The sequence below is a fragment of the Paralichthys olivaceus genome, chromosome 13 (assembly GCF_024713975.1).
Source record: "Paralichthys olivaceus isolate ysfri-2021 chromosome 13, ASM2471397v2, whole genome shotgun sequence".
Lineage (NCBI taxonomy): Eukaryota > Metazoa > Chordata > Actinopteri > Pleuronectiformes > Paralichthyidae > Paralichthys > Paralichthys olivaceus.
Genome location: NC_091105.1, coordinates 14,512,939 through 14,537,938, shown reverse-complemented (window position 1 = coordinate 14,537,938; position 25,000 = coordinate 14,512,939). Strand labels below are relative to the sequence as shown.

Sequence of the window (25,000 nt, the reverse complement as noted above, 5' to 3'; positions counted from 1 at the left end):
AGTTTTACCACATACAGTAGATTTACACAGGGCAGTTTGGTTTGGTGGCAAATAACCTCTCACTGAAGTATACTGCGCAGATCAAGTTCTCTTTCCCACATACATTTTATGGACTGCTGTGAGGAATGACCTAAAACTCAATCAGTTTTTTCAAGGCTCTGAGCTTCAACAAACCATGGCCACCACAAAAGATATTTAACAAATATATTTAAAACAAGACAGCTTACTTTATTATTCTCCTACCTTTAAGTGTTCAACTTGTTTTAAAATGAATTCAGCATGTGAATTAGCTGAATTAAATTAACAAACTAATAATATCTTCACTATAGTATCAATAGTATTTCCCCCTGACACATGTTGGTCATCTGTCAGAGCTCTCGGTAACATATCCAATTCAAAAACTCTCCAGTATCTATGGAAAAGTCATACAAGCTGATCTGCAGGATGATTGTCATTACAAGAGTGTTCGTGAAGGGACTCCAGCGAGATCTAGTTTCCATTTAAACAGCAGCTCTAATGTTTATATTGTTCTTTGAGCCGCTGAAAAGAATAATCAAGGGCCAATGGAATATCAACTACTCAAAGCATTTTCATTTGATTATTTAAAAACATGTTACTATACAAATAAGAGGATGAAGACATTAATATTAAAATGCCATACGAAGTTGTCCAAGTTGTAACTATATAGTACCTCACCAGCCACTACCAGGGGTATAGATATTTTATAACCATTTATGAATGTATAAACCTATAAAACGGGCCAATTAATGGACCATATGAAAATATGGTCTGTAACTCTAGTCATTATAATAGCCTGGTACAATTTTCAGATGGACATGTTACCTACCTGCATACAACTCATTACCCATGCTCCCCTGTCTGCTGCAGAGCTCAGCTGTGAAGTGAAACATGAGCCATGGAGCACAGAAACGATAAGGGTGTTATGTGATAGTGTTTACCTTAGACACGTTATGTAGAAAAGGATGGGGAGGGAAAGTGATGTAAGATGACGCAACTCTTTTCAGCTCAGTGAATCTGACTCCTCTACTGCAAACATTTATAATGTGTGTGTTACACAGAGAGGGAGAGGAGAGAGAGAATGATGACTCCCTGCACTCTCCCATTTCTCACTTCCACTGCCCCCCTCTCTTTGTCTCTACAGTGAGTGAGGTGATGAATGTGTGTGTCTGTCTCAGTTCCTATTAATAGAATGGAGCAAGGCTGGAGGTGTCAAAGCTAGAGAGAGATGAAATCTCTCCCTCTCCCTCTCATCCCTTCTCTCACACACACACAGAGTTGAAGCAGACACTACTGGAGAGCCCAGATGTAGCAGAGGTGCTGTATAGGTGGGGGGTGGGGGAGCAGAAAGCAGAGGAAAAAAGGGGTAGAGGTCGAAGACAAAGCCAGCAGCAGAGCTTCAAACAGCACACTGACGGATTTACTACCCATACGATAAAGCAAACAACCCACAGAGCTTCTCAGCACGGTGGGGTGAAAGACTGGACTTGCAAGGTAGAGCTACACAGACAAACACACTGACATATAGGTGCCCAGACTCACACCCCGTTAAACACTGAGTTAACTGGTTCAACCCTGTCAGCACACTGTGACAACTAATACATCTGGTTGCATGTTCCTACCTCGTGAGTTGGTAGCAAGGTCGGCCACTTTCTGGAAGGCGTCCAGGAAGGCAGCCACAGCAACTGCTGTCGCTCTAGGAGATAAGATGAAGAAAGGGGTTTAGTTGAAAAAAATTAAAAGACATTTTTTTCAGACTTTACAGATATGAAATACAGAAAAATAGATCAGACACAAACAGAGGCAAAGATCCCAGTGTAATACTCATGTAAGAAGCAGGACTAGTTAGTCAAAGGATATATAAATGCACACACAGTATCATATGTCCCCAACTGAAACCACTGCCCCAAAAATTAGCCTATTTGCAATTGGAGACAGTTTTTGCCCACACTTGGACAAACTCTCCCCAAGTGGCTGGTTTTTGGTCTGAAATGTGTCCCTGAAAGTAACCTATGACAGAGACACACGCAGATACACATATGGTACTAGCTTAACAACTGCAATAATTACATACAATGTTGGCAGACAAAGATATAAAGTGATTAAAATTAACATCATAATGGTGTTTTCCTTTTTAAAAACTACCTTGCATATGTATGCACAAACAGTATGTGCATGTTAAATTAAAATAAAAGGAAGTATGAAAGTATACTGCAAATCTGTGTGTCTGTGAAAACTTGAGTGTGCCCTGCTGTGTGAGGAATGTCTATGTGATTACTTCAAGTCTGTTGGAATCTGTGCGGCTCAGCAGAGCAGCTCTTGAGCTGAGTTTGCCACACTCACACTTTACAGGTCAATGAAATGATCGATGTGGGATCTACCTTGTTCAGATCTAAAATGGAACTTGGGTCTGTGGCACATTTACAGCTCATACCTGCTTATCTACCATCTTGTACGTTTGCCAGGTATTTGAAAAATGGCAGTATAAAATACTGCACATACACAAGAAACTGAAGAGAGGACAAAATCCAGTCCTCTCATAAAAAGAAATGGAAGCTAGGTGTAAGATTACTTTCTGTTTTAGTCATCACAGACACCATCTTAGTGGTATCCCAACTGATTGCCTGTCTGGCCTCCTGACTGACCAGCTACTTTTTCTAGCTGGCGGCAGGCTGTCCCAGGGGGGGATTGCTGACTGGCAAACAATGCGTGGTGTCTACTTTAGATACAACACACCTCTTCAGATCACAGGTATGGAGATGAAAGACACTTGGTATGTATGTGTGTGTCTGTGTGTGTGGGCACGTTCGCGTGTGTGATATCTGATCTCGTCTGCAGAGACAAGACTATCTATCAGTTGTGAATGCGACAAAGAAACACAACTGTCTGCACATTTTCTGAGGCATGTTGAGCCACAAAAGGTTGTTTGTTCTAACTCCAAGTACCTTAATGTGAAAACACCTGTTATTTTCCATGGGCCAAGAGAAAATCTTCAATACTCAAGCTGGGAATTTCCATAAACACTTAAGACGGATACTATTCACAACTGGGCAAACCATGAGCTGAATATTGGAAGGGGGCGACTCAAGTTTGACTTGCAGATGGAGCAACAGTGTTTTTAACGTAGAGTGTACAGTGTGTGTTTTACCTTGAAGCAAAAAAAAGTTACATATCGGTAATAGTGCCATTAATGTATTGAGTGGGGTGATATTCTTAAAATGCAAGGTAAACAGATAATACATGTCAAACTCCGACATCAAAATACAATGGGGGGCTCTTTTTTGTGTTTCCAATTTATTATACAGAATGTTGCATGGTCACACATATGTGAAGGTAGCAGTCATGAACCTTTGCCTCCTGTTCACTTCCAGTCTATGCAAGCGTGGGTGAAGTGGCAAAGCAAATCCACGGCGTGGCTTCGCGTTGAGTTCAAGTTTGGTGCGCTTTGACCCACAAAATGTGCATATTTGTGAAGATGCTTATGTGTACCTGTCACTCTGAAGCTACTACACAAGAGTGACGTTTGTGCGCGTACATGTGCACCCCTGCGACCACCATAGATTCAATTAATTAACTGTGGGAAACAGATATTTTTTATCTCAACTGTCTCAAGACTCTCAAGTTGTTAGCCTTTTCATCAATTTACAGTTTTCTAAACTAAGTTAAATGCCTTGACATTCTTCTATATTAAAAAACGTTTTCCAAGTCTTAGCTTCCAGTCAGTGATGCAACAATCATTTCCATTATCAAACTCAATGTAGTATTGGCTAGTAAATGGTGTGTTGTTGCAGAGCTGACCAGAAGATCCCTGGGTGTGTCCTGCGAGTGGAAAAAGAAACATACGCGCAGGCTCACACAGATTCCTTTCTATTTACAGCCCAGTGTGGGCACCAGAGGAACCTCCGGCTGATATCTGCCTCCACTAATTTATAACTTGTACACGTTGGTCCATGGATCATACTTTACAAGTACTCACAGCAAAGTCTTGTTCAGTCAAGTTCAACACATTAATTTAAAACAGGTTTTTAGCATGGAAGTGGTTTGAACCCAAGCCTGCTTTTAATATCAGTGGCACCAGTGCACTAGAGTACAGTGAGCAGTGGTTTACAACTACTAGTAATGATCCTCTGCTGTAATGTGTTCCATGCTTTTACGAGAGAAACGCTAAAATATTAAACTGGTTTATTCATACTACTTTCAAGTACACTAAACGTAAAGGGAAGAATCACAGTCTTACACTCCTTGGAGAATTGTTTGAGAAAAAAAATGTTTGAGACAGCGAATCTGGGAACTTCTCATGTTTTATTTTAAGATGTGATAGCAGCCAGAAAGTCTTAGACTTCTGCTTGAAAAGGGCATCGCTGCTAATAGCTGCTACAAGTTTTGCGGACGACACAGTACTTCAACAATGACTGGACTGCTACCATCTTAAAATGCCCCTGTCCTGGACTTAAACAAATCTATTCCTTGAGGCCTCAGCCAAGCCGAGCCAAGCCATAGACTCTTGTCTAGAAGAGCAGTGTGCTCTTTCTGACAATGATACATTCTATTCTTAGGTCAACAGAAACTAGAATGTAAGTCTGTGAATCATAGAAAGTGTTTGTGTTTGACTCCACTTGTTTCAGGTGCCACATACCAAGACTCATGACTCATGAGATAGCACTCTGAATGTAGAGATTTGTAAAAGCATCTTTAAATCAACCAGTCCATCTGTATGAATCTGGTGTAACTCTAGTGTCTTGATACTATAGGCTTCCTTCCTGAGAACACATTACTTTTGTAACCATACAGTTACTCAGCTGAATTTAAGTTTTTGGGGTGGTCTTTTTCTCCACAAACTAAACTTGAAACCAGGAGGAGGGAGGCCTGTAAGTAAGTCCTGCTCTGGCACAGCTGCATCAACTATGACCCACCAAACCGACCAAACACTGACAAGTTAAAAGAGGACTGTGATTATAAATCAGCCAGTCCATATTCCACCCAGCCCACTTGCTTCAAAGCTCTTCTGTGTGCATACATGTCTAAGAGTGTATACAACATGTGTGTGATGGCTTTCTAAAACCAGAAGACCATAGTTGGACCAAAAGAAAAAATGACTGAATTGCCCCAACACTGTAATTGGTTGATTTCCGAGTTGCTTTGTGAGAGGGGAGCAGAGGGGCTAAATTACAGAGTAGTCGGCCTCAGGACGTCATTACACAAACAGACATATGCTGCTACCACTGCTGGCTAGTCACTTATCCAGGCCAGAGAGGAAAGGTGGGTGTGTTTGTGTTTTACTGTGTGTGTGCGCCCCTCTATGTAGTCAAGTTCTCAACCAGATTACAGAGGTCGTTGGGTGGGGGGTAAGGCTGCAGTCAAAAGGGCTAGTTTGGCCACATTTGAGAGCAGCTTTAAAGCAGACAAAAAGTCTTATTTGTAGGTCACCGTAAGCAAGCCCACACTTATTAGTGCTTCAGCACCAAGGGCATCGTTACGGCGAGCCATACGCCACAACCACTACAGCCTGGAGCAGGGCGTAGGCCAAGTTTAATCATAGTGTAATGCTTAAATATTGGTTGTCTTACTATGAATGGCATTCAACTCAATCTGTGAGGAAGGAATTGATCTTTTCTGGGACAATCATTTTATTAGTTTGAATAATAGAATAAAGCTGCTTTCAGACATGCACTGAACAACAGAGATGTTCCTGAAATATTCCGGAGGGGTTGTATTTAAAGATTGCAAATGTCCCAGACATTTGCTCCAAACATTTCCCTGAACTTTTGTCCAAATGAGCCAATGTGAGAATACAGCAGGAAAAGTTCCAGTGAGATGTTGATGACATTTCAAATGTGACAGACGCCCAATGGGAAGACTACAAATATCTCAGGATGAAAAAGAGGAGTCATACATGTAAAAGACGGCAATGAATATGTCAAATTGAGTCTTAAAACTTAGGACAAAGTTTCCACTGCATTTTCATCATCAAGCAGCCACAAACCTACAATGACTGGATAAAAACACCTCACTGACATTGTAAGTTCAACTCACCTGCTCACCAGCACAATACCGGTACATTTGATCTTTCATCATTGCCCTGGTGTCCAGACACACAGGCATCCTACTGATAAACAGCCAGTCATTAGCAACAAGGCCACATATACTCCCCTGAGCTTTAGCATGGCAAGGTCACATATTTAACCCCAGAATGATGGGGACACGAATAACATATCAACATTAATCAGGCTTAATACTGAGAAAATGGAAGAAGGGGACACTGAGTGGCCCCTGGAAGGTATTGCTAAATCTCAGAGCCTTTATACAACTGTCAGTCTTAGTCTGTCTGTGGACACGTGGACACTTAAATGGCTAGAGAACTGCCATGCATAGTTAATCAAAGAATAATTCAGACCACAGGACATCCGTATTTACTGTACTTGCTGGACAATGAGCTTTTATTTCAGCTGTCATAAGTTGTTTGTCTCATGACACATGGCCACTTAAAACCAACTAGGAAAGGTGGCTGGGATTGGCATCCACTGTTAGCATAAGACTTGGAATAATTCTGGCAGGAGGTGTGCAAATTTAAAGCACTGGAAAGACAAATTAAATCAGGCTTAAAGAAGACTAAACGGGGGAGGAGGACAGATATTGAACTCTGGGGACTATTATTAAGACATTGGGCTTTTATGTAAACTATCATTGCTTATTAGTCTCAGGACACGTGGCCATTTAACATTTCTCCAGAAAACATTTGACACCACTATATAAAAGCCAGGAGAATGAGATTTTTCAGTGAATGAGGATGTCAACATGGACGTTATGTAATCACAGTGACATTTCTCTGGCCACGTTAATACTCAAAATACTTTTTTACACCACAGTTTGTGTGTATCTGTAGTGATGTTAACATCAAAATTGTGTGAACATTTTCACAAATGAATCCACATTTACATGCATTACACTAATAGCTTGTGGCACTTCGCCACTACTATATCCCCTGTTGCTGTGTTAATGGCTGCTGTCCACACTACTAAGTGTCCCTCGTCTTACTTTTCACCATTGTTGTTCCTAGCCGGTAGTATAAGGTAGGTAAACTACTGCAGCCAGTTGTCGGCAATCTGCTTCCATTTTACACTGGCATGCACATGCCCAGTGAACGTGGAAGATCACTTGATATGCGTTTTCAGGTGTGGGAATAAGACTCATATGGAGCTAAAACACATGTGAGGACGGAGATTATGGGATGGATGTAGCCTTATACTTGAGGTAGGTGCCATTAAAACAATTGGAGAAGAAGGCGGTGCTTTGTTATGAAATAAATATAAAAGCCATGTGACAATATGTTGGAAATATGGCATTTTTCATCAACTTTCCCCAAAGAGCTAAATTAATAAGACAAAATGTTGATGTCTCCTCTTTTAAATTGTAATTATTGTCATTTGTGTTATCAATAAAAACACAGAAATGAGTTGTACGTGCTTACAGACACACTCTCACCTGAGCTGCGACTGCAGTTTGCCAGCCTTGGTGATAAAGTCCTCCCAAATAGGATAGCTGCTCTGTGGGGAAAAACAAGAATGACACAATCATCAGGACAGATTTCAGTATTCTCACTGTTACACAACAGTTCAACCAACATGAGGCCATACTGATGCCTCACCTTATCTGCAGGGCTAAACAGAGCAAACGCAGCCTAACACTTCTCCACACATGTAACCCTCCAACCTCCAAAATACGTTTTTCCATATTGTAGCCAGTGAACCTGAGGGAACCTCAGAATTTACGATACAGGATGAAAATTAGTCCAGCAGGATTTTAACAGTAATTCTGAATACAGAGTAAGATCATAAATTATCCCAGAATGTTTCCAAAAATCTGGTTTTCTACTTTGTTGAACTTATTCTATTAATATATTATCTATTAATGGGGAAAAAACATCACCACCATGTCCTGCATGTGTTAGGTTGTAAAATGGGTCACAGGCCTCTTTTAGAAAGATTCCTCCACAACAAGGGCACTAATACTATGGTATAATGAGACCAGTTCCCAATGGGACTCTAAATTTACCTAATTTGGGTCCTGGGTTGAAAATAGTGGAAGAGCTTTTTTATCCAAAAACTGACACGAAGAACAAGTGGACTAATGCACCGACAAGAGGAGGCTAACACTGTAGTAAGACCACACACAATAAAGAGATGAATATAGCATGAGCATGTTTGTCACTGATGTGCTACTACTGTCGAGGGCCTGAGGAATGTCATGTAGTGCTGTCAAACATTACACCCAACAGCCATCTCCCTACGTACAGTCTCTCTTTCTGGGTCTCCATTACATCACCTTTATTCCTTTTTCAACCTCCACCAAGAAGGTTATGTTTTCATCTGCCATTTGTTTGTGTCTGACGGATTACCACAAAACTTGGGGGAAGGGTGCAGTATGAGTCAGGGAAGAACCCATTAAATTTTGATGAGGCTCTGGATCAGGGGATGAATCCAAGAATTTAATTTTATGATTTCTTTAACACGGATAAAAGGGAGTTGTTTTTGACATTTTTCCTGATTTCTTAAGGAATAATATGAATCTTGATGGGAAAAAAATCAGGCATATTTAGGGAATGGATATGTACAAGTGTGGGAAATCTGGTGCAGCTTAAATTGAATGCCTTCTACCTTCTCTCTCATTCTTGCCTCTGCTCACTATCTATCTATCTATCTATCTATCTATCTATCTATCTATCCACCTGCCTGCTCTACTTGCTTCAGTGCAGATAACAAAACTCTAGCACTTTGGCCGATGATCTACAAAAGAGCAATGACAATTTGAATGTCTTATGTAAAGACAAGGCAAATGACACTATGCATTTGCATGTGTTTCCTGGTGTCCTCTGTCAGCATAGTTACCTGACTAGTTCAGAGATAGGGAGACAGGCCCTGTGAACCATCTACAGCACAGTCAAAGGAGACATGGCTTGGAGAGAAGTGCTGACTGTCTGGGCAGTATTCATAACAAACCTCCTGACTCCAGTGAGACCTGATGGCAGGCCATTTGACCCTGCACATGTCAAAGCCTTCAGAGCCTGTTGGCAATTTTCTACCCTGGCAGCTACATTCCCTGGATTCCTCCGGCAGCTGGGAGATCTGCTAATTGTCTCATCAGCCAAGCTCCGTCAGAAAATAGTAGAAAATAAGACGACCCCACTTGTTGTGACTGATGATTTCCCTTATTTAGACTTTATCCAGGGTCGGGCTGCAGCATCCTCTTCATACTGGAGCAAGTGACGCATGTGTTTATGGGTAAAAACGGAGCACGGTGCAGTCAAATGGGATAAAATAGCAACTACAACAACAAATAATACGACAATGTATTAACTCATTTGTTTGTAACGAGAATTCATTTAATTACATGATTATTTACCTGTCCTGTCACTTAAGATGTTTTTTTTTCCTGCAATATGTGCACGTAAACAAGCTTGTTAATAAAGTTGTTAAAAACTAAAATGAGATCACATCAAGGTTACTGTGCAGAGGGACCAGAGACACGATATTAGCTATTATTAACACAAACAGGAAATATTAGCCTCAATTGACTCAGCTTAAGTGCATTTTAACAACTTTTAAACCTAAATTAAAAAGGTTAATGTGGCTCTTATCTACATTTAGAAGTTCAAGTTAAATGACTGACTAGATTTAAAGTTAGGCTAACTAACGCGGTTCTTGTTGAGGTGAACAAACCTACAGCAGGCTCATGTTAACTGGATAACTCGCCTGGGTAGTTAGCTGCTGGTTGAGACTCGTGTAAAATAAACCAGGAGAGAGTTAACTAGTCTTACTTTCATGTCTGCGATGACCGTCTGGAAGAGTCCTCCAAGCGCGCTGCACTCCTTCTCGATCACAGCCTCCATTTTCAGGACCAGCTCCAGCGGTCCGTCCCGACTCGGTGAGCCGCCTTCAGTTCGCCACCTCCGGGAAAAGCTCAGAAAAACTAACCCCGGGAGGAAAGAACAGAAAACAAACGCGTAGTAACCCGTGTGGGGTGGGTGGTGCGGTCCGGACACTGGAGAACAACTTCTGTATCTGAGGGAAACACCAGCTCGGTTCTGCTCCGCTGCTCCGTTCACTTCCAGTCAACAGACGCGACGAGAGGAGGAATTTAAACCCCGCTCTCCGCTCCACGCCGCCCGGGTCAGAGCCATGGCTGCACCGTGAGGGGGAACCGGAGTCTACCGCGTTTAGCTGCTGGGAACTGAACCAAAACAATCCCCGGTGCTCGGCTGGTTTCGTTGTTCCGTGTGTTGACAGGTAAATACCGACAGTGGTACTGCCGCTGCACCGCCTGCTCCACAGGATCCACACCGACACTCGCGTCAACCCGCTACAGACACCAATACACACTTCCGGTTAGGGGGTTCCACCAAAATAAAACTTCTGGTTATCTAAGTTTTTATAAACATCCCGAATAGACAAGTCCTTCTAAAATATTATCTTACACAGAATTTTGTTATTGAAGCTTCAACTTCCCTGAAGTTAATAACACAGAGTTGTTAGTGTTAGTGTTATCGGCGTACCATTATGAATACAAACAAAAACATCAGACTGCTGTAATACTTTATAAGTACGTGTTTTCATTACTTTAATGCAATACAAATCAAACATGGACAATAGTTCATACTCATTGTTCGGGATTACATAAATATATATAAAAAGAATAGTGTATTATTTTAGTACTTCCGGTGTGACAGTGTTCTACTTGATTTCCTGATGTTGCCAGATGCGAAGGTGAGCAGTGATAAATCAAAGTAAAGCGCGTGCACGAGTTTCTCTGTGTTTTTCATTTTGTTGCATTTTAGAAGAAAAACTATTGAAAATGTGGAAAAGTGAAAAAAAAACTTTCAAAACTCACATTCCTGAGTTCCCCTGACTCCTCAGGTCACATGACGTCAGCACAACTTTATGATATTATCATTACAATAGTTTGTTTTGTTGATGCTGACGTTTTGTTATTTATGTATAAACATTAGAGAAATGCGGAAAACTGATGCAACCATGTTGAGCAGAGGTGGATAGCGGGAGACATCTAGTGGCCGAAATGGGAATTGCAACATGAAAATCACTGCAGGGAGTACAAATGGAAAATTCAGAGATATACTTTCATTTACTGGAAAATTATAACTACAGGAGCAAATGCATGTTAGTGTGGAACATGTGTTACAAATATCATATCTGAGAAGGCGATTATAGATGTATAGGATGGAATAGTACAAGCAGCCTTTCTGTCAAGAGTATTTTCCTATAACTCTGGTAATGGCAAAGACAAAATGTGTTTATGCTCAAGTCTGATGTAAAGTTTATTTAATGGTATTTTATCACTGATACTAATTAAAAATGATTATTCTGTCTTCATATTGATGATAGCCCACTTACTACATTGTATTTCATTCACACAGTAGTTGTAATGCTGTATAGATACATATTTATCTGACAACTTAAAATGCAAACTGTAGTATTCGTAAGATGTAGTATCCTCAGCTTATCAGTGGATAGAACACATACTAATATGCAAATAAATATGCTGATAACACAAATGTTGTTACTGAACTGATTCGATACACGTATAATGGACCTTCTCTGGAGGGAGGTTCAGGCTGGAAAAACCTGAGGTTGAAAACAACTGCTATGGAGGCAACTGCAAGAGGTTGTGTTTAGAAGTCCAGTCTCCACAGAGGACAAAGAAGAAGAAACAAGACAAACAAACAACAAGACTGGGCTTCACTCTGTCTGTTCCCACCAGGTTTACTAAAATAATCTCCAAATTACCAGTTGGCTGAGGTTTACTGAGTAAATGAAAGATCTCAACAGTTTAAAAGTGCAAAGGCAATTTGTGGAGTAAACAGTGAGCTTTTAGTAACAAGGGGCTGACATGATTAATTATGAAATCCAAAGGAATTCTAGGTAGTTGTAGCAAAGTAGCACACAGGGCTGGTGGAATTGTATTATATTCAGGATCTGTACCCTGGTTTTTGAATTTTGTGGGACATCCCTGCACACTTGTGTTTGCTTTCATGAAGCCCCTGTTTGTGGGGTTTGAAAATTCCTGACTCTGGCGACTCTTAGTGGTGGCATCAAAAAAATACAGTGAGAGACAATTCAATCAACAATTCCTTTTCTGAAAAACCTTTATTTCTGCAGCTCTACAAATGCATTAAAAGCTGCACTTGTCAAAATCACATATTCTTCTTTTATAACTGCTTTAATTACTAATTAAATGTGAATAGCCTAATGCTAACAAATGTCCACAATAAATATATCTAACAAATCATGTTGGAATTAAGAATGTTATTGATTTGGAAAATTGAATGATGTATCAATACATATACAATAAAACACTTAAAACGTACTACTTAAAGCATATATATTAAAAAATCCCCCGATCACTGTTATTTGAAATATAGCAGGTGACAAAAGCATTTATATTAATGCTAAAGATTTGATTATTTGTTTTTAGTAAAACTCATCAGAACAAATTAATCCAGACCTCGGTCGAGTTGTATTCATCACTGAGTCACACACAGGACAGCACTCATTAAGGTTTTAACAGTGACAGACAGTAAATTGACTGAATAGCACAATAGTTACAATATTGTGAAAAATATTTATGCTGAAAAAATTTGACAAAAATTGCTATTAACAAGTAATCAAACCTTTGAAATTCAAACATCGGGTAAACTCACAGTTTAAATAATGGCCACGTGTTTAATCTAGAGTGAGTCTGCGGCTCTTTAGCACCAAAGTAACTGGAGGACAGTAAAAACGATCACTTTGCCTTTCAGGGTCTTCTCCATCATGTGTTGTTGTTGTACATATCTTTTCAGCTGCATACACAGAACATAGACGCGTTTTTGTGGTCATGGCGATGGGAAATATTTCCTACAGAGAAGATGTGACTCAGGAAATGGGTCAATATCTGTATGATTAACAAAGCGGGTAAGAAAACAAAACCATAACTGTCAGAGGCGTCACTTGCATCTCGTAAAATGACCCAGTATGAGCCTCAAAATGCGGAACGTTCCCGAACTTCCCACATAGATTTTCCTGGCAAAGCAGTGAAATCATCCTGTTAGCAGCAGAGCAATACAAATCATTTGGTGCTAACTGGACAACAACTACTTTTCCCAGTTGTTCTCAAAATACTTTCAAAGCAGACTCAACCTACAGAGCTTGAAACCAAACCTCAGACGATTGGAATCTGCGGGAATATTATTTTCCAGAAATCTTGACAGATATTTTGACTGATGCAGAATTCTTTTCCTTTACACTTTCCCAGTGTAGCTTTGACGCTGTGATCGCTCGCTGACAGGAGATTCCCATCAGGAAATTATCGAGTTTGTGCTCAACTAAAACCTGTGTTTTCTCTGGAGTCTGGGGTGGATGTTGTGATGTTTTATGCTGAAGTTACGCAGCGTTTGTAAAATGTGTTTATGTTATTTTTTTCCGGGTTACACTATCCACCTCTTGAAGCCCATCACCATACTGCAGCCGTAGCATAGCGTCACTATGAATGCAAATATCTGGAAAAAGAAAGAGGGATAGATCAGTCAAAAACAAAAACATTTGTAAAAAATCAAGTGCACTAAAACATGACTTAAAATGCATTAAGTGGAGAAGATGTACAGCACTCACCGTGGCTGCCACATTAATACTGTACTGCGTTTCACTCAGGACTGTGAATATGTTGCCTGGAGGATGAGTAAAACACCAGCCAGTTGCAGTGCTGTTGACTTGGGCTCTTCCGTTCGCTGCTGTGGTCGCTGCCTCCAACACGAAGGCGGCAAAGTAGAACAGCAGAGCTAAGAAATGGTAAAACACATCCTGAGGAACAGAAGAGAGAAAATAAAAGTTAATTTTCATGTGTCAAGTGTAAACAACTACACACACAGTGAAAGATGGAGTTACACTTTTACTTTCCATCTTCTGGGAGTTTACACTAGTTTTCCTAATATCTATTGAGAAACTGTTATATCTCAACACATAATTCTCCGTGGGCCGGACTATCCAAAGGCTGCAAATCTCAAATCTAAATTCTCAGCCTCAGGACAAAGTGTGTGAAACTTTGTAATTTGAGAAGCAAGAATGAAATGAATTTTATCCCACAGTGCAATTATCAGACAATGGCAGCCAAACCAGTTTATGTGACAGAGAATGGACCATTACAATAAACTGTCAAGCACAACAAGGCAGATACAACAAAAGATGAAAAACTACCAGACGGTGAAACGGTTGAAGTTATGGAGTGAATGGTTTAAAGGTAGAGAGAGAAGGAGAACGAGGGCGTGTCCGAGAGGAAAGGCGGTCAGTGAGGGTTAGTGCGGCGTCTCTGTGAGCCAGGCGGGACTACACTCGGGCCTTTGTTGTGCCTTGGCGTGAGCTCATCATCCATGTCGCTCATTGTTCGGGCCGAAAACAAACAACCCCACACGCCTGGTTTCTCCAGGGAGCAGGGCCTGGAGCCTGAGGCAGGACCGGTCCTGTCTGAGAGGCCAGACTCATCTCAGGCGATGACATAAACAAGAGAACAAGGGACAGCTTCTGAAGTTCTTTTCATCTCGTTCATATATTATTAATCAGAGTTTTGGCACAATTTGAAAATACCCTGCACAGCAATACTAAGACTGTAATGTAATATTGTTTTCAGCCATTTTAGCATAGCAAGTGATTATTTACCCGCATGTAGGAATTAGTTTCCTTTTGGGCTAAATTAGATCTCTTTTAAACCAACATTAGCAGGTACATGCAGTTTTTTTTAAATGGTGGAGAAACCCATTAAAAAGGTAACTGACTCTTTTCCAATTGCAAAAAGAATTTGAATTTTCTATATATATATATTTGTTGCACGTTGCTCTCAAGATGTTAAAAACTATAAGTAAAGCAGGAGTTCTTCAGACCACTGAGGTCTACACTGGAACTTATCAGTCAGAACATCTTAAAAAGAAGACGCCAGCAGTATGATGGTTTTAGATTAAAGCTTTGATAAGAGTTTTTGTATGAGGAAATGCCACAGCTTCACATGCACGAATATATTTAATGCACTAAAAGGAGTAATATATAAATATATAATTGTTATTGTATATTCATGGCTGACAATAATACACAAATCACCCAGCTGTCCTCTAACGTCCACGGAGCAGCCACTGTTTAGTATGTAGACAGGTGATGGCATAAGTTGAACTAGAATTGATTGACTTGCAGTTTTGCCCCTGAAACAGATCTCTAATGTTCATTCACCAAACAAGAGCTGCTGCCATAACAACAGTATCAAACACTGACAGCCATCTTAGATTTTACTTATTGAACTTCTTGCATTTTAGATGTTGTTTTCAGTCTCTGTTTACAGTCTTGTGTTCTATGGCATGAGAGATTACCACTTTTTCAAATTGCATAGTATAATTTGGTATTTTTCAAATCAAGGAGCAATAAAATCTATTTAATTTTTATTAGACAGATAGTAAAGATTGACTAACTGATCGTCTCCTTTATCTACAGCTCACCAAGAAGTTCCAGTCGGTGTTGATGCGGTCAGCCAGGCCGGTGATGAGGAGCGTGAGGTAGGCGGAGGAAAGGAAGAAGGTGGTAACAGAGACGAACATCACCCAGCCCTGCAGCAGAGGCACGGGCACGTTGGAGGAGGCCACCAGGATCCATACTAAACTCCCGAATAACTGGGGATACAAACAGAGACTCTCAGTGGTGACGGATGCAGTATGAGGTGTATCAGCTCTAATCTTCAAAAACATGTTCATGGTCTATAGTTTCAGGCTTGTTCGTGGTTTATGAAACATAAGAAGACAAAGGTATGTGTGCTGGTAAACTGTATTGTACTCAGGGATACACAACTTCCAATTCTCCTCCAATTCCGATTCCTATACCCTCAGTTTGAAGGTCAATTCCAGTATTTTTCCCCTTTCCACCTCAGTCCCTCTGCAACAACCCAGGTCTCATGAAACTTGAGAATGAGACTTGTCTCGTTGAGCAAGATTTGTTACGTTGTCATACTCTTAGCAAAGACCCAGAATAACGATTGACATTTCATGGACTGTTGCAGTTGCCCCATAAGATTTCATTGTAACCATTGCCGCCGGGTTGCAGCTGCCGCTACAGACTATATACTGGATTGATTGCAAACGTTTGATAACAACATCTCATGAGAAAAAATTACAATGTATATATATATATATATATATATATATATATATATATATATATATATATATATATATATCGGCCAGTGTATCAATATCGCACATTGTTTTACTGCCTAATATCGAGTTGACCCCTCAAAAGCCCATACCGGTTGACCTCTAATATTAAGTTGAATAATCATAAGCTTGGCACATGGTGGAAGTCACCTTGCAGGTATTGAAAGGACAATAAAGCTGATGCTCATACCAGAAGTAATGAATGGAAGACAATATCCCTCATATACAGAGATGAGGCACATAACACATTCGACAGGACGTTATGGCTTAAAATGACATTAAGATAAAAACATTTCATATGAATCGATATTGATAATTCTCATGATAAATGTCATTTTATTATTTCCTTTCATTGAAGGTTGTGGTTTGTGACTCTTCTTTATGATATTCAGAAACACTTCAACACATTTCACAAATGTGAGGTAGAGCAGTTATGTGCTAGACCTCCTCACTGTGCTTGATGCTAAGGTCATTATTGATATGGTGAAGGCCTACAGGCACAGACAGGCGTCTGATCCGAGAGAACAGACACGGCAACAAGTCAGGTGAAACTTGCCTGTAGCTTTGGTTGTGAAACATAAACACTGAACTCTGCTGAAGCCAGTGATCATCAGTGTTTTGTCAACATTTAAAGGTCCAGTGTAATATTTAGGCAAAAGGGATCTACTGGCAGAAATTTAATGTAGAATAATCCTCATGATGTTTTCACTAGTTAGTTTCATCTAAATTGTATGAATTGTAGTTTTCTTTCCCCCAGAAAACACCCTTTATATTTAAATACTTTATATTTACATTGAGGGGGTCCTCTCTACGGAGGCCGCCATGTTTTGTAGAGTAGTCCAGACTGAACAAACTAAACACCTTTTGAGTTTGATGACAACTGAAGTTCACCAGAGGTTCTTTTTCGTGTTTGGAAGGAGAGGGTGAGGGGTGTTCAGCTGCAACATGCAACTTCAACATTAGATATCACTAAATTCTACACACTGTACCTTTAATCTAAGAGTCAAAACCCTGAGAGTCAGTGTATGACACAACAGACACGACCAGGACAAGGCCATGAATCCATAACAGAGACATAGTGACGACAGATAAATGAATGAAGACAACATGCAGTTCTATGTGAGTTCAAAAAAACAACATACTCACTATTTCTAAGCAGACAAGAGCTCCGGAGTAAGTCCTCAGTACTTCTAGCCCCAGAGGGAGCGAGATAGTCGGGGCAGGGAACGAGGTGGCAGCGGGGTTGGCGGCTGGTTGTTCCGACATCTCTTCCTCTGTGTGTCCCCCCCTCTCCTCTGCCTCTCACCCTCCGTCTCCCACGCTGAACTCACTCCGTTACACAAAGGACGGGAGCAGCAGAGGCAAATTCCTCCGGAGTCATGTGTCCCCTATCCACCTCCTCCTCCTCCTGCTCCTGCTCCTGCAGACAGGTCGGACAGGTGCAGGTGCCACTCCCTGGAAAACCTGTGCTGCGTTCACGGACCGCCGGGAAGCTCCCACATCACAAGATCCATGATAAAATGGCATAATGTCAACATGGGCCGAATAATCGATCTGGTTATAAAACTACAACTTAATGAAGGTTGTTAATGGTTTTCTTTGAAAGACAAGAACCCATGTGCTGGATTATTTAGTCTTTAAGATAAAACAGTAAGAATACATGTGGAAGGTAGTTAAGATGAAGAAAATAAAAAGGGGATGAGTCATTTCAAATAATGTATGAGTAAAAGCAGGGGTGGATCCAGGGCTGGAGCCAGAGAGAGGCACCTGTCCCCAGCTGAAATCTGTTTGGCCCCTAGTGCCATTGCCCTGTCAGTAGTCCTTAATGAAATAGCTACTTACAAACAATACTGATAAAAACATAAGTTTGTAGAGAGTGTTTATTGTCTAAGCTTTTCTGACACAAACAATGTGCATGGTGCATTGTGCATGGATGATGGACATATATTTGGCCCCTCTGTTTTAAATTGTGGCCCGGTTATGGCCCCCGATTTAGAACTAATTCTAGATCTGCCGCTGAGTACAGGTTACTGCTTAAAATGGAAGACGAGGCCAGGAATGTACAATACTAGATCTGGGTGGGGGATAAAGTGATAATTTCCATCAATAGCAATATAACAAAGGTTCAAAATATATCGATACAATAGTTATGCATTGTGCAGTGAGGAGGTTTCACACATTATTAATCTACCTCAGATTTATAAAAACCACAACCTTCATTAGGAGAAAAAAGTACAATACCATACAACACCAACTATCCATTATGGTAACAAGATACATTTCTTCATTCATTGACAAGTTCTTAATGGTTACATGCTAATACATTTCCATCAGCATTTGCTTTTCTCATAGCTCCCTGCCGTCCTCATCAAGCATGTCATAAAACTCCTGAGGGTGTGTTTGTAATGACGAAAGGCTGAAGACCGGTTCCTCCTATACGCCCTCCACACCCTGCATGTCTTTCTTTTTTAAACAACTCTGCAGTCATTACTATTACTATTCACTATTAATCATGTGTTCATCTTGCACTTATTGTAAGTGAATTCAGCAACACTCAAAGTGTGTGGGGGCCACCAGCAGAGAACACAGCTCAGGAGCACTATAGTGAGAGGGCAAATCAAATAGCTGGAGTCATTGATTGCTGCAAGAAAAGAATCGAGGGCTGAGAAACAATGGTGTGTGTGTATAATGGTTAACCTTCACGGTGCAGGAGCAGAGTTAAAAAGTAAATATTAGTTTAAGGTCCTGCAGAGAAGAGAGAGAGAGAACTGATTTCTAAAAAACTGATTCAGGAGCACTTACTGTGTTTGCACTGAAACAGCGATCTGTTGTAATGGAGGGTTATTTTGTAGGGGTGTGTGTGTGTGTGTGTGTGTGTGTGTGTGTGTGTGTATGTGTGTGTGGGGGGGTGCAGTTCTTTAATGAAAGGGGGAAGTTGAACTTATGTTGTTTCATGAGTTGGTGAGAGCAGTTTTTCAATGTGAGTCACAGTTAATGTTTAGCCAGGAGTCAGTTTATGTGAAACAATGTTGACATAACCTCTGAAAGGGCACCAGGCTTCGTTCAGTTTATGGTGGCTCGCAGTCAGAATCAATACAACCTGTAAAGGACTCTGTATCCTTTTGCATGATGCAAGGCCATTGTTTATAAGACCTCTGCTGCAGTAGAATTTTTTTTAATAAATCATCAAGGAAATAGGTAAGGACGTTTTGAGAGTGTGCATTTGTCCTTGTTCTCTAGAGACACATTTGCGGAACAGTGGATCACTTCTATCTCACAGCTGGAAATAAATCTCTGAAATCGCTCAATGTTCAATCTACTTTTGCTTTGAATGACTATTATTGATTAGAAAACAGGTACAACCATGAATGACACTCAATGGAGTGCATACCTCCACCAAAGCCCAATTAGTGATAAAGGTACAGGTTAAGATGGGCCCAAAGGACTAAGGCTCTGAAAACACTCTTTTCAAACTAAAAGGATCTCAGTCTGTAAAGTCTCATATAAAGTCTGCAGACTCTCCGGAGGAGCTCATGTGTGAAAGAAAAACAGAAAACAAACATCTCTGCATAAAAAGCGGAGCCATAGACGTAGAAGACACAGAACAAGACGTCGAGAGAGTTTGTAGTGATAAAAGCAGATGTGATATCAACAGATGTTTCTATGCAAAACCGTCGATCTCAAATTATCATACAAATGTCATGCAAATATCTACATAAATGTTCTACACATGTGCAGATACATATACACGCATACACTCATACATGTTACATTGATCTCAGACTACTGGATGCCATGGTATATGCAAGGTTAAATGTCACATTAACTCATGATAATGTTGAGGCAGGTGTCCCTCCTCCTCCTCACCCCGTCCTTCCTCCTCTTCTCCTGCTCTTTGGGAACTCGCAGATGAAAAACATAGAGGTCTCACACTCCACACAGCCCCATGTTCCAGTGCTGAGCAGCTCCACACAGCTGGAGTTAGTGGTTGAAGATAAACTGGAGTTGAGCTCCACATCTTGACTCCAGGCTGCAAACCCCTGCAGGGGGCTGGAGTCTGCGTACACATAACTGCTCGTTCCATTCTGATGACAAAAACATAAGGGAGAGGAGAGAGAGAGAAACAGGGAACAATCTCAAAAACACTGTGTCATCATTTATCAGGTTTAAGAAAAACGTTGAGATACAAATCCGTCTTTACAAAAGAAAGGAAAACAGTGGTGAAAAGGATCATGTTTTCTCAGGTTAACTCTATCATTAAAAAGAGCATTAAAACTTTTATATTTAAAGGTACAGTGTGTAGAATTTTGTGATATCTAGTGTTGAAGTTGCATGTTGCAGCTGAACACCCCTCACCTCCCCCTCTCCTTCCAAACATGAAAAAGAACCTGTGGTAACCTTCAGCTGTCATAAAAACTCAAAAGGTGTTTAGTTTGTCCAGTCTGGACTATAGTGAAAAACATGGCGGCCTCCGTATTTATTTGAATATAAAGGGCTTTTTCTGGGGTAAAGAAAACTACAATTCATACAATTTAGATGAAATGAACGAGTAAAAACATCATGAGGATTATTCTACATTAAACATCTGCCAATAGATCCCTTTCACCTTAAACTACACACTGGACCTTTAAGATGGTGGCAGCAGCAGCAGCAGCACTGTCGTCTTATGCAGAATCACCTTTCTTCATTAATTATTCAGAAAAGTTACAAACTGTAATATATATACATACACAATACAAGACTGCTTATATTCTGTTTCAAGGGGCAAGACAAGGGGTAGGGAGAAGGGGTGGAATGGGATTGGGCCTAGTATGTCACACCAGTGTGTGTGTGGGGAAGAGGAGCAGTAAAGATGAAGCTTGTGTTTTCTTTCTGTGTGAAGCCTCTGGCAGCTTCAGCTGGAGGACTACAAAGACCATTCACACATGCACTTCCTCTGGAGAAAGTGCAGAGAATCTCCAGAGTTCAGTGCATGTCTGAGATCAGCTTGTGTGTGTGTGTGTGTGTGTGTGTGTGTGTGTGTGTGTGTGTGTGTGTGTGTGTGTGTGCTGGGGATCACTTACTGTGTCCTTGCTTTGAGCCTGCACACCAATGTAAACTCTCGTCAGACCTGCGTGACTGACGTAGTCTGCCATGAGTCGGTTGGTGTCTGTGGTTTTCGGCATGGCCAGTGAGCCTCCTCTGAGCTTGCAGTTCATTGACGCCTCTCTGAACCTCTTGGCTTCCTTCACCAGCAAGTAGTACCTCTCCTCTGTCTCCTTCAGCCCCAGGATGACTGCACAGGAGAGTTAGGGCAGGTTAGTTGGAGATGTGTACATGTTTTCGACCATCATTGACTGTTTCTTTACATAGATCAACAGCAGGTCTGTGTCAAGCGTCTGGCACTGACAGGACATGATTAATACAAATGAGCAACTCCACCATCCTGGAAAAAAATGAAGAAAAGGTTTTAAGTTCATCAAGTGACACCAAGAGTAAGCAGACGCATTAAAAAACTAAATATTGTTATTATTATTCTTACAAACAAAGTAAATTAAAGAAATAGCGCCTGCCCAGTTGATTTAAGATCTAATACCAACAACTAGTAAACAATGCCCTGAAAATACAGATTTATTCACTATTTACTTTTTTAGATATTAAAAATAACAATAATGTTAGGACATACAAAGAGAATAAAATGTGGAACCCAGTTGAAGACTGAGTGCAAAATATCAAAACATTGTTTTTCTTGTGATAACTGAGTGTTTTTACAAGAAATGTTCCTTTGGCTGCAACTGAGTTTATTTCTGATCCAGGGGCAGACTTCACGGGGTGGTGGTGGTGGGGGCCCTGGGAATAACAGAGTTGTCCCCCTCATTATCATTGCAAAGATGGCTTTAGAAGTTTTATGGAGAATATTACTATGCATCAAATGCACTTGTGCTAATTACAGATATAACATAAATGCCTTTTTAAGTTTTGAAAAATTTAACCCCTCTCTCATTTGCCTCACAGTGGTTTGATCCGCTGCCCATCCCACACACGCACACGCACGCGCACACACACTCACACACAAGCTCTCAGAGCATAGAAGGTTTACACATACAAGAGATTTGCTGTGCTGTGATTGAGCAAGCAGGAATATAAAAATATTATATCATATTATAACACTAGAAAAAGGACTGTGCAATATAAACAAAAGATATTCACAAATTTGAGTGTGACTCTCAGAAACTCTACTATATCGTATGTATATGTATATTTTACTGTAATACCTTTCAGGTGCTTACTGCCACTAAACATGATGAACGGTAGATAGTAAGGACTCACCATTTTTCAAAAACTTGACAGCGTTCCTCAGTTTGCCCGTGTTGACATCCAGCTGTCCAACCACTTTCCTGTACCTGCCACAGTCACATGTGGTGCCTGCAGGGGATTTCAGTGAGAACAGGATTTAAAAGCTCATACCACACGTTTACTCACTTCTGCTGTATGATTAGGGACTTACAATGCCACATACCTACCGTCACTTTATGCAGATGAGTTGGACACATGATTATTTCTTATTGTGCTTCTGTCTATCCTGTAAGATCCTGGCTCTCAACTTGAATTAGGTGGTTTAGAAATTACACAACAGATGAACAGGAAAGGTACTTACCATCCTCTCATATCTAACTGCTCAGTTTTTCCATAAATTAATATTTAGTTGTACATGTTTTTCACTGTCAATGACTGGCTGTTGTCTTTGACCCACAGACCTCTGCTCTGCCACGCCAGCGCTGCAGGCATCATGTTTTCATGCTCATCTCTGGGCTTTGTGCCTTAGTTGGATTTACCATCAAACACACTTAAAGCTAAATATCAGCACTCAGACGGCATTTGATCTCAAATCGAGTTAGCTTGAGTGCACAGTCAAAACACTGAAAAACCTCTTGTTGCCCTAATACATCATTCTGACTGTGTAATGTAGCAGTAGGGTGTGTCCCAAAGAGTGTCTGAGGTGACTTTGGCTTTGACTGACTCAAATTTGTTTTCCTGACTCTATATTTATTGGTTCAAACCCACATTCAAGACTCACATTTTCAGGGAAGCAGAAACATTTCCTATCTTTATGTTTATTTAAAATGTTGGTTCATGGGGAATAGAATGGTAGTAGTCTTGCATCCAACTTGAAAACAACCATGTGTGAGCACTGTCAGGTTACCCACCTGGTTTCCCTTTCTGACCAGTGGGCCCGTCCACACCTGTATCACCTGGGTCACCTACAGATATCACAGAAAGTCCTAATGATTAAAACATCCTAATAAGAATATAATGACATCATTACATCATGATAAAACATGAATGCAGTTATTATAAACGCTCAATATAACTTATACAATTCTGACACTTATTAAAACCAATCAGAAATGTTGTCCATGTGGTACATTCCAATTCTCCTATCATTTTCCTTTATGAGAAATGGTTCTAGGTTCTTAGGTGTTAATTTTTGTGAGCTGCAATTAAATCTTAAATAAATAGTGCAGCACCATCACTGACCATCGACCAATGATTCATCTTATAGAGTGCTACTGCTGTCAATACCGATCTAGGTGTTGTAGGTACAAATGATGAGCACTAGATGGCAGCATCATTTATATAAAACTGTTTAAAAGCAGATGCACACAGGTTCAGACTCACACAGGTCAAAGTTTGACCTGTTGTAACTCACATTTAATTCTTCCGTTATTCACGCATTTTTCAAAACACAGAAGTTGTGGATAAACTGTAAGTTCAGTGAATCCAGATATAAACAAATACTGTATATGCACGTATACTCAAGTGCTTTAACTTTGGAGATAAACACAACTGGCAGTTGCACATTTTGGGGAAGTGTGGCTGCAGTACAAACAACAATAAGGCTGGTGTTATATGAGGAAGGACCACAACAATGACATACTGTACCGGTGTGATCTGTGTGTGTGAGTGTGAATGTGATTTGAATGAAATTAAAATTAGAACACCCTGACCAAGTCAACCTGGAAGTTTTATATGAGTAATTCTTAAACATGATTAAATAAATAAATAAAAAGTAAAGGTAGCCACCTTTACTCTTTATTTATTTATTTAATTTTAGTTTGTGAGTCTGCTGAAGCCAACTCTGGCCCGAAAACATTTGTTTTATGAGCTACAGACGCTCAGGATGAAGGAAAATCCAAACCTGTGACCTCACTCCTTTCCTGTAAGCGTATTAGACGTAATGAACAGTGAGAAAAGTGAATGCCTAGAAAAGCAGTGAAACAGGCCACCGTGTGCAAAGCAAGTGGATGACATCATACCGTAGGTTTACACGGTCCTCTATCTGAGGATGTAGATTATTCCATAAAAAGGTTGTTGAGGAGTGAGGAAATGAAAAATACAGAGCAATTGACATTAAGTGACAAATGAATTTAATGATTTTTGTGGTACTGTACATTCTACTTATTTTAATCTGACGGGGAGTTCAGGAAACTAAATTCTTCTTTAAGCTGTGAACCTCACAGCTACATTATTTACAGTTATCGAGCCTGTTGTTGACAAGAACAGACTGTTTTACATGTCCCTGGCAACTGAAATGTACACACAATATTCATAGATGTTTGTAAATCTTTTCTCTTCTCTTTCTTTTGGAAAGATGTTTTTTTTAAACAGGACGCTGAGGATTGGCAGTTAGAGGAAGCTTTCCTCTGGATGCGCCCTCTTGTTTGATTTCTGTATACTTTACTTTAAAGACTTGTATACTTAAACATT

The 25,000-nt window shown here is 40.4% G+C and overlaps 3 protein-coding genes across 11 annotated transcripts in view; all 3 read right to left on the bottom strand.

Annotated features, from left to right (window-relative positions):
* The window catches only part of LOC109632159 (protein MTSS 1-like), a 49,888-nt gene extending 39,509 nt beyond the window's left edge, over positions 1-10,379 (bottom strand). For all 8 annotated transcript variants that reach the window (XM_020091292.2, XM_020091298.2, XM_020091299.2 and 5 more), the window contains exons 1-3: positions 9,833-10,379; positions 7,501-7,562; positions 1,641-1,714 (exon numbers count right to left, since the gene is read on the bottom strand). In XM_020091292.2, coding sequence (XP_019946851.2) covers positions 1,641-1,714; positions 7,501-7,562; positions 9,833-9,904 — 208 coding nt within the window. In that variant the 5' untranslated portion in view covers positions 9,905-10,379. The remainder of the gene's footprint in view (positions 1-1,640; positions 1,715-7,500; positions 7,563-9,832) is intronic.
* A 1,778-nt stretch (positions 10,380-12,157) lies between these two features.
* On the bottom strand, positions 12,158-17,717 carry mal2 (mal, T cell differentiation protein 2). Its single transcript, XM_020091009.2, has 4 exons — positions 17,399-17,717; positions 15,545-15,715; positions 13,680-13,868; positions 12,158-13,567 (listed from the first exon to the last, which is right to left on the bottom strand). Exons 1-4 carry the CDS (start codon positions 17,516-17,518, stop codon positions 13,496-13,498), a joined length of 552 nt encoding a protein of 183 aa, XP_019946568.1. The 5' UTR covers positions 17,519-17,717; the 3' UTR covers positions 12,158-13,495.
* A 399-nt stretch (positions 17,718-18,116) lies between these two features.
* The window catches only part of colec10 (collectin sub-family member 10 (C-type lectin)), a 50,347-nt gene continuing 43,463 nt past the window's right edge, over positions 18,117-25,000 (bottom strand). For both annotated transcript variants that reach the window (XM_069537643.1, XM_020091238.2), the window contains 4 exons: positions 23,440-23,493; positions 22,562-22,657; positions 21,316-21,527; positions 18,117-20,337 (listed from right to left, as the gene is read on the bottom strand). In XM_069537643.1, the coding sequence (XP_069393744.1) occupies positions 20,116-20,337; positions 21,316-21,527; positions 22,562-22,657; positions 23,440-23,493 (584 nt within the window). In that variant the 3' untranslated portion in view covers positions 18,117-20,115. The remainder of the gene's footprint in view (positions 20,338-21,315; positions 21,528-22,561; positions 22,658-23,439; positions 23,494-25,000) is intronic.